Source organism: Branchiostoma belcheri, unplaced genomic scaffold (assembly GCF_001625305.1).
Source record: "Branchiostoma belcheri isolate BF01 breed outbred unplaced genomic scaffold, Haploidv18h27 scaffold1, whole genome shotgun sequence".
Taxonomy (NCBI): domain Eukaryota; kingdom Metazoa; phylum Chordata; class Leptocardii; order Amphioxiformes; family Branchiostomatidae; genus Branchiostoma; species Branchiostoma belcheri.
Genome location: NW_017802379.1, coordinates 7,443,400 through 7,452,856, shown reverse-complemented (window position 1 = coordinate 7,452,856; position 9,457 = coordinate 7,443,400). Strand labels below are relative to the sequence as shown.

Sequence of the window (9,457 nt, the reverse complement as noted above, 5' to 3'; positions counted from 1 at the left end):
TGGTAGAATGTCCTCAGTGTTGAATTTATATTGATTAGATATAGATATTAAATTAACCGTTACTTCATCTACTCCGTCTACTCCGTGACATAGACATTCATTATATGTTGGCAATTGTTAACATTCAAATAACCAAGGAGGTTTAAACTCCTTAGAATAGTATAACAAATAATTATCTATACTATACGCTTATTTATTTCTGATCCTTGCGTGCTATAGGTAGCGCTGGCTTTTTGCCTGAACTGAGCGACTCAACTGTCTTATTTTGATCGACCGTCATGCTTTCTTGAATCCATCCATTTTTTCTCCCTTTTCCCAAAGCAAAATGTTTTAACCATCCTCCTTCGCAGGACCAAATCCTCGGTTCCCCTCCGGTTACTAAAACCGGAGGGAACCGAGGATTTTGGCCCTGCGAAGGAGGATGGTTTTAACGGAAGTTAACACTAATTATGACTTTTCTTTGTGTTGTTTTAGATATCGAAACAGTTGCAACTTTTCCCGATCGATATCTTTCTCAAGAACGTGATGTGGTTTGGGAAACATCGCTAGGTGCCGTTCCTGTCTATATACAAAATTTGGTCTTAGGGAGGCTCTCTATATACGATCATGCCTGGCTAATAGATAATGATCAAGAATCCACACGTACGTCTCGACCAACACAAAATGGGACTAACCTAGCTTGTCTGAGGTAGCATTGTGCTGACTGAATGAAAAGAAAGACAGTCAGAAACGTAGCCTAGCGACCTTTTTTTGAATACCAGCCTTTATTGCCAATCTACTTATGTTCACTGTTGAAAAGACCCTATTTTTATTTGCAGTTCGATCATCTATCTACAAATACAGTGCATCTGTGAATATGAATGAAGAGAGAGGGGTGAGGGGACAATGAGGTTGATATTTATTACAGATAATCATGGGTGATTGATTTCATCTCTAGTTATTACAAAATATAAATGTTTTCTTAAGAGATAGGTATAAATCTATACATCCTTCATTACCTCACAATAAACTTTTGTACCCTATAAGCTAATGATTTTCAACATCATACCTTAACCAATCTATTCAACTTTCATAGTATTATCGAAATACTCTGGGATCTCAATTGATACCAAAGCACATTGTTACTCTTGTATCAACGTCAAGTTATTGACCCAGAAGCTATGAAGTCACATCTCCTGTGAATGAAGACACTGGCAGTCCTGTTTGATTGTGAAGGACTTACCTTCAACCCATATGAGCAAATGTCATTTAAGAAATTAAACTACAACCCTGTTAACCTCAAGGAGTCAAACTCAAAAAGTTTAGATTGTATTTTGAATAGAATAGTCAATTGTTTCTCTTTATGTACGTTGTACACATTGTATGCTATAATTTAGCCTTCGGGCATGAACTTGCAAATAAACTTCTAGTATGATAAGCAAATTAAGCAAAATTTATTCACAGCTAAATGACCACCTGATAAAGGCATAATATATGAAGCATTGTTGACACATTGTGTGTTAAAATACTCGGATGGCAGCCTCCTTTGACTTGATCCTTGTTACATGTACTTCTCCAGCCACTTAAGCATCTCCAGACGTGCTCCGTCAATAGCAGCTGCGTCTTTGTCATTCTCTTCCTTCTTACGATGTACAAAACCGTGCCCCATCCCTTCATACACCGACACGTGGTTATCCACCTTGCAGGACTTCTTCAGCTCTGTCTTAAGGGTTTTCACCTAGAAAGTTGAGATGTCATTGTTGAAATACTAGTACTTCAATAGTGCAAGTATATGATCTTTAACAAGTACAAGACAAAACATAACATGGAGTCTATTGTCTTGCATACTCTAGGTACTTCAAAGTCCATACAAGGCTTGATAAGATTTTAATTACTAGTATATCTTTCAGATAAAACTTTACCTGATCCAAAGGAATTACAGGGTCGTTATCTCCAAAGATGAAGAGCCCCGGTGCATTCAGTAGTCCAAGTTTCTCATCCTCCTTATTACCAATGCCTACAAGTCAGATAAAGGATCCAAAATTTAGATTCATGTCATTATCAATCACGACACCAATTCTTGGTGCCATTCCAGAACGAATCAACCCCAAAACTCGATTTAGAAGCAACAATTGAAGAAGTCTTTCTAGTCTAAAGGGAGTGAATGATATTGCTTTGTCTGGTGTGTCTGTCTGTGTTTTTGCATTATGTATTTTCCACATTCAAGCTTAAGTTATATGAGGCATGATCAGATTAACACTTCATTGATGGTGATATGATCCATCAATCTCTTGGTTTGATTTTCTTTGTCTGGTTTCAAATTTATAAAACATCAGTTCACCGTAACAGGCCACGCCACACTTGAAGTCCGTCCGGTCCACCAGGCAAGCGTGTACAGCTCGCCCTCCCCAGCAGAACCCCACACACCCCAGCTGTTCTACACCAAACTCCTGCTGGAGGTAACCTACTGCTGCGTCAGTTACACTGGACAAAACAGGAGGTGCAATCAATGGGAAACTCCTGCTGTAGGTACCCTATACGTACTGCTGCTCATCAGTTACACTGGACAAAACAGGACGAACAAGAATTTGGAGATCTCAAACCTCCTTGAAATCTTTTGATCTTGTGTAATAGTGATTGTGTCCTCTTCTCATTCACCACGGTGTCTACAAGTCTTTCTTTATTGTGCAAGGGAAACAACACCAGCTGTCAAGGAGTAGTAACAAAAATGTAGTAGTCATGTAGTAGTAACAAAAAAATGCTTCATGCCCCCCCCTCTCTCTCTTTCTCTCTTCTCTGTTTACAGAAGTCTTTTAAGTTAAAACTTACATCAGGTGAGCACATTCCTTTTCCTATAGAGTTGATTAATTTGTCACAGGTGTCTTATGGATAACTTGCTCATGACTCACGGATGAATTTTGTTTGGGTCCTTTGTCTTTCTCCATTCATCGAAGGTGCTCCGGTCTTTGTCAGCGCTCCAAGGTTCTGCACCTTCAAATGCATCTGGCAGAATTGCCCTGCAAGAACAACATTTTTTTATACACATCAGACAAGCAGAATTAGAATACTTCACAATTTTATCTTATTTTTACTGTTATTTTTCATCTTCTTTGGCTTCAGCCCTCAAGTGTTTTTCACCCAGCTAGCTCTACCATTATGTGATTCCCTAAATGCATAGATGTTACATCTTAACAAGGCAAACAAAGATGGCAGACTTCACCCCTTTACCCACTTCTTTGTAACCCCTTCAGTCCCAAAGACAGACATAGCAGCATTGGGAATATATTACAATGCTACACTTTGTGCCTTGGGAATTGTAGAAAGGCTGACACGTGACAAGACACACAGACATACTGACACACAGACACACATATACATGGCAAAACAATACTACAAGTTTATTTATTTATTGTTCATATGTATACAAGTATAACATGGAATTGCAAAGTATGACTTACACATATCCATTGTTAGCTATCATGTCCACCATGTAGCGAGTGTTGGGCATCTCCCAGCCGAAGATGTCTATATAAACCACCACTCCCTTCTTGGTGGGAGTTTTGGGCGTGGCTACGTACATGTCGACCCCGCCCACCTTCACTGCCCTGCCCATGGAACCGTACTCCAGTCTGTCCCCGATACAGCACGGTGTCTCGTTGTTGGCGTTTGCCATGGTTGTGTTGTGACGAACACAAGTTAAACTTGCAGAACGTTCTGTGGAAACAATCCAAAACATATCCAAAATCGAACTACACCATCCACTTCACTCTACTTACCCACCCGCTAAATACCAAGGGATCTAGGGGTAAACATAAGCCTTCCGAAAAAATGCAGTACCTCAGAGTCTATTTTTCATGGAGGTGAACATCTGATCATTGTCTAACCAGGTCACGGGTATTCAGGGTCATTCTTCGGTACTCAACTCTAGGCTTAGAACTAGCCAAGCTTATCCAGCTATATAATAAAGCACAACCAGCTGATTTTGAGTCGACTGCCTAAATTCACAACATCTTAAGTAAGGACCTTCCAAGTTGGCTGAGGTCAAACGTTCTGTTGGGGCAACTAGTTGACCTATACCATCGAAGAGCCGACCTGTTTCGACCCTGGCAACATTGTGGTTTCCGGGTTAATCATTGTCAAAATGTTTACCAACACCAAGTTACAGCATGCTGAGTCACGCACGTTAACGTTACACCCTACAGTCAAAGTATTGAAAGCAATTGCCCTCCATATTTAAACTTCTCGCCATACCTCTGTCAAAGCATTTCCTAAGTGTAAATGGTCTAATAAAAAAAAGACGGGTTTCAAACACAGCAAACGTTTCGCAACTCTACAAAGGCTATAAGATTAAAGTCTCCCAGAGTGTGGAGGTTGGTGGCATGGCAATATACAATTCCATTGTCGTTTTGTCCATGAATCCAACACAAGTGAAAACAGTACCTGTACGTTGAGCCTAAAATCCGTTGTAGGACTGATCACTTGCCGGACTATGCAGTACTATAAGGTCAGTGCGTGTTACCTCTGATCTTTGAACTTTGGTAATTATTCTGACTATTCCATTCACAATTTCAGATGGGGGGATATAAGTTTTTTTTTTTTTAAGCCAAAGTAAATTCCGTTCAAATCTGATATTAACGCCATGTAGCAAGGAAATTTTATAGATGACATCCTCCGCGGACTCCAAAGGCTGCTAGAAGACATGATATCACAACCAACATGTCTATTCGTGTATTCAACATTCTGCCCCCACTCTTCCCGATCTCTCCAACTTATGTTCACTGTTGACCAGACTCTATTTCTATCTGCAGTTCAGAGCCAATCATCGCTATCTACAAATACAGTGCATCTATGAATATGAATGAAGCCTCGGAGAAGGGGTGAGGGAGACAATGAGGTTGATATTTATTACAGGTAGATCATGGATGATTTAATTTATATCTAGTTATTACAAAATATAAATGTTTTCTTAAAAGATAGGTATAAATATATACATTTTCATTACCTTAGCATTCAGACTTTTGCTCTATAAGTTAGTGGTTTTCAACATCAAGCCTTAATCAATATAGATTCAACTTTCAATTGATTCAAATTTCAATTGATATACCAAAGCACATTGTTACTCTTGTATCAACGTCAAGTTATTGACTCAGAAGCTATGAGGTCACATCTCCCTGTGAATGAGGACACTGACAGTTCTCTTTGATTGTGAAGGACTTACCTTCAACCCATATGAAGCAAATGACATAGAATTGTGATTTAAGAAATTAATAAAACTACAACCCTGTTATCATCCTCCCAAAACCCACTCATGTAGAATAAGTGGGACACTTCGTCTTCCACAGCTTCCAAAAAAGGAGTCAAACTCAAAAAGTTTAGGTTGCATTTTGAATAGAATAGTCTATTGTTTCTCTTTATGTATGTTGTACACATTGTATGCTACAATTTAGACTTCGGGCATGAATTGCAAATGAACTTCTAACATAATAAGCAAATTAAGCAAAATTTATTCACAGGTAAATGACCGTCATGATAAAGGCATAATATACGGAAGCATTGTTGACACATTGTGCGTTAAAATAAGATGGCAGCCTCCTTTAATTGACTTGATCCTTGTTATATGTACTTTTCTAGCCACTTAAGCATCTCCAGACGTGCTCCGTTGATGGCTGCTGCGTCTTTGTCATCTTTTTCCTTCTTACGATGTACAAAACCGTGTTCCATTCCTTCATACACCGTCACGTGGTGATCCACCTTGCAGGACTTCTTCAGCTCTGTCTTAAGTGCTTCCACCTAGAACGTTGAGCAGTCATTGTTTAAATACTTTCAATCTGCTGTGTCTTCTCTCGTACGTTAAAGATCATGTACTTGCACTATAATAATGCAAGTACATGATCTTTAACAATTACAAGACAAGACACAGCAGTTCTATTGTCTCCATAAGGCTTGATAAGATATATACTGGTTAAGAATTAATAGTGCGATAAGACTACTGATTATAACAGCTATGGTAGTTACAATGCTTGTATACAGCACATACTGAGTCTTTGCTAAAATTTTAGAATTCAGTCATGTTGAAACTAGATTATATCTGTCAGATAAATTTAGCCTTACCTGATCCAAAGGATACCAAGGGTCGTTTTCTGCAAAGATGAAGAGCCCGGGTGCATTCAGTAGTCCAAGTTTCTCATCGTCCTTATCCCTAATACCTACAAATCAGATTGAAGGATTAAGAATTTTGATATATTCAAGACCTCACCAATTCAATTTCTTGGTTGTTGGTGTAGGTGTAGGATTCCAGAATGAATCAACCCCAAAACTCAATTTAGCACTGACAGTTGAAGAAAGTTTTTCTTGTCTAAAAGGAGTGAATGATAATGGCTGTGTGTGTCTGCTTTGGTAGACAATGTTGTAATTCCAATAGATAAATAATGGGTATCGCCAATCTCTCAGCAACATCTGATTATTTCATGTTGAGTTTCTTAAGACTCTTACAAATCGCAGGAAAATAAACATCAGTTCACCGTAGCAGGCCACGCCACACTTGAAGTCCGTCCGGTCCACCAGGCAGACGTGTGCAGCTCGCCCTCCCCAGCAGAACCCCACACACCCCAGCTGTTCTACACCAAACTCCTGCTGGAGGTAACCTACTGCTGCATCAATCACACTGGACAAAACAAGAGGAATAACATTATTGTAAACTCCAGAAATAATTTGATCAGGTTGGTAGAATATATAGGGATTTTCTTTGTCTACACGATTTTTTTTATCATTTTCTTACTATTTTCCTTTTCTTAGATTTGATTGATTTGTTACAGTTGTCTTATTGACAACGTGATCATGACTCACGTATTAATTTTGTTTGGGTCCTTTCTCTTTCTCCATTCAGGGAAGGTGCTCCGGTCTTTGTCAGCTGGCCATGGCTCACCTTCAAATACATCTGGAAGAGTGGCCCTGCAAGAAATATTTTTATACACATCAGACAAGCAGAATTAGAACACTTCTCACAATTTTATCTAATTTTTACTGTTATTTTTCATCTCCTTTGGCTTCAGCCCTCAAGTGTTTTTCACCCAGCTAGCTCTACCATTATGTGATTCCCTAAATGCATAGATGTTACATCTTAGCAAGGCAAATAAAGATAGCAGACTCACTGTACCCCCTTCTTTGTAACCCCTTCAGTCCCAAAGACAGACATAGCAGCACTGAGACTATATTGCTACACTTTGAGTATTAGGAATTGTAGAAAGGCTGACACGTGGCAAGACACACGTACAGACAGACAAACACACACATACATACATGGAAAACGTGGCAAAACAATACTACAAGTTTGTTTATTTATTCGGTTCATACAAGTATAACATGGAATTGCAAAGTATGACTTACACATATCCATTATTAGCTATCATGTCCACTATGTAGCGAGTGTTGGGTAGCTCCCAGCCGAAGACGTCCGAAAAAAACACCACTCCCTTCTTGGTGGGAGTTTTGGGCGTGGCTACGTACATGTCGACCCCGCCCACCTTCACTGCCCTGCCCATGGAACCGTACTCCAGTCTGTCCCCGATACAGCACGGTATGTCATCGTTGGCGCTTGCCATGGTTGTGTCATGACAAACACAAGTTTAACTTACAGAATGTTCTGTGAAAAAAAAAAACACGTATCACCAGGTGTCCAAAATCGAACTACGCCATCCACTTCACTCCACCTACCCACCTGCTAAATACCATCCACGGGATCCAGGGATAAACATAATCCTGACCAAAAACATACAGTACCTCAAATTAGTCTATTTACCGTACCATGGAGGTAAACATCTGATCATTGTCTAACCAGGTCACGGGTATTTAGGGTCATTCTTCCGTACTCAACTCTAGGCTTAGAACTAGCCAAGCCTAAATTCCAGCTACATAATAAAGCACAATTAGCTGATTTTGAGTCGACTGCCTAAATACGCAACATCTAAAGGGCCTTCTAAGTTGGCTGAGGTCAAACTTTCTGTTGGGGCAAGTTGACCTAAACCATCGAAGAGCCATAAAACCACCTGTTTCGACCCCGGCAACATTGTGGTTTCCGGGTTAAGTGTCAAAAGGTTTACCAACGTTACAGCATGCTGAGTCAAGCACGTTTACGTTATATCCTACAGTCAAAGTATTAAAAGCAATTGCCCTCCAGATTTAAACTTCTCGCCATACAACACCAACAGGTGTTAAGCGCTGAAATGAGTCCTTAGCGTGGTTCACAGAATAACTCATAGCGCAGTCAGGATCGGCAAAACCAGACTAAAATACAATGTCTTCGTAATCCTCACAAGTCAGAGAACCTCGGGGAGTTCACTTGGAGATCAAACGTGCACGCAAAAACGAGCTTTGTAGCGTCAAAGTTGATCATGACCTTTATTCGCTTGCTAAGAACTCATTGTGGCGTGGGGGTTTCCGTGTTACCGCTCACGGCGATAATCCCATCTACTTCCGGGTCGCCGAAAAGTGAAAACGGGTCAACTTTGACGCTACAAAGCTCGTTTTTGCGTGCACGTGTGATCTCCAAGTGAACTTCTCGAGGTTTTCTGACTTGTGAGGATTACGTAGACATGTATTTTAGCCTGGTTTTGTTGATCCTGACTGCGCTATGAGTTATTCTGTGAACCACGCTAAGGACTCATTTCGGCGCTTAACACCTGTTACCATTACCGCCACACATTACAATATTGCCATTTCATATTGACAGAAGCGTTTTAGTTGCATGGTGGTGTAACCGTTCCGTGCTTACCTGGACAGAACTCTGAGTAGCTTCGCGTAAAACTTTGCAAAGCAACACGTCGGAAAACGATGGTAATTTTGATTTCCTTACGTTTGCTATCCAGATGTCCCAGCAAGTTCAAAACCTGTCGACTGACTTTCGAATGTCATGTGACTTTTGAAGGTCAAACCTTCGCCCTTTCACCCTTCCCCCAATTCTTCCCCTTTAGTGTGGAGCCCGCGCATGGTGTTAATAATACGCCACAACATCCTTTATTGTATAATTTGATATCCAATGGAATCAATATGAAACGCGCTGGCCATGGCGACTATTCATGTATTGCGTGACAGAACCTGCCAATGATGGAGTAATGATCAATTATATTACAGGCAATGATGATCACATCAACCTGCAACCCTTGACAAAATGGCACGTGTTTAATTCTAACCAATCCACAACTCAGTGTGACCACGTCATATGATAGGGACCAGGAAGATAATTGCCTTCCTACGCAGTCAACACCCTAGTCGGCAACAAGTTGGACATTCCTGCACTGAACGGCAACTTCGACTCCATAGAAGCTCACAGTAAGTAACAATTCTAGGAATATAGCTACAGGTTGTGCTTTTGTCCTTCCAAACAAAAACATGTACATTTTAAAGTGCTATATACCTATGTTGCATTCATAAGGCATGTGAATTGCATTGTCTTGTATCGCCGGCATACATAATTGGAGTT

At 40.2% G+C, this 9,457-nt stretch overlaps 2 protein-coding genes across 2 annotated transcripts; both read right to left on the bottom strand.

The window, feature by feature from the left end:
• Positions 1-810: 810 nt before the first annotated feature.
• Positions 811-4,541, bottom strand: LOC109463085 (carboxymethylenebutenolidase homolog). Its single transcript, XM_019759801.1, has 6 exons — positions 4,420-4,541; positions 3,438-3,693; positions 2,889-2,996; positions 2,321-2,463; positions 1,902-1,996; positions 811-1,717 (listed from the first exon to the last, which is right to left on the bottom strand). Exons 2-6 carry the CDS (start codon positions 3,650-3,652, stop codon positions 1,541-1,543), a joined length of 738 nt encoding a protein of 245 aa, XP_019615360.1. The 5' UTR covers positions 3,653-3,693; positions 4,420-4,541; the 3' UTR covers positions 811-1,540.
• A 546-nt stretch (positions 4,542-5,087) lies between these two features.
• On the bottom strand, positions 5,088-8,883 carry LOC109463250 (carboxymethylenebutenolidase homolog). The gene is made up of 6 exons (XM_019759997.1): positions 8,750-8,883; positions 7,366-7,621; positions 6,826-6,930; positions 6,501-6,643; positions 6,091-6,185; positions 5,088-5,769 (listed from the first exon to the last, which is right to left on the bottom strand). Exons 2-6 carry the CDS (start codon positions 7,578-7,580, stop codon positions 5,593-5,595), a joined length of 735 nt encoding a protein of 244 aa, XP_019615556.1. The 5' UTR covers positions 7,581-7,621; positions 8,750-8,883; the 3' UTR covers positions 5,088-5,592.
• Between the last annotated feature and the right edge of the window lie 574 nt (positions 8,884-9,457).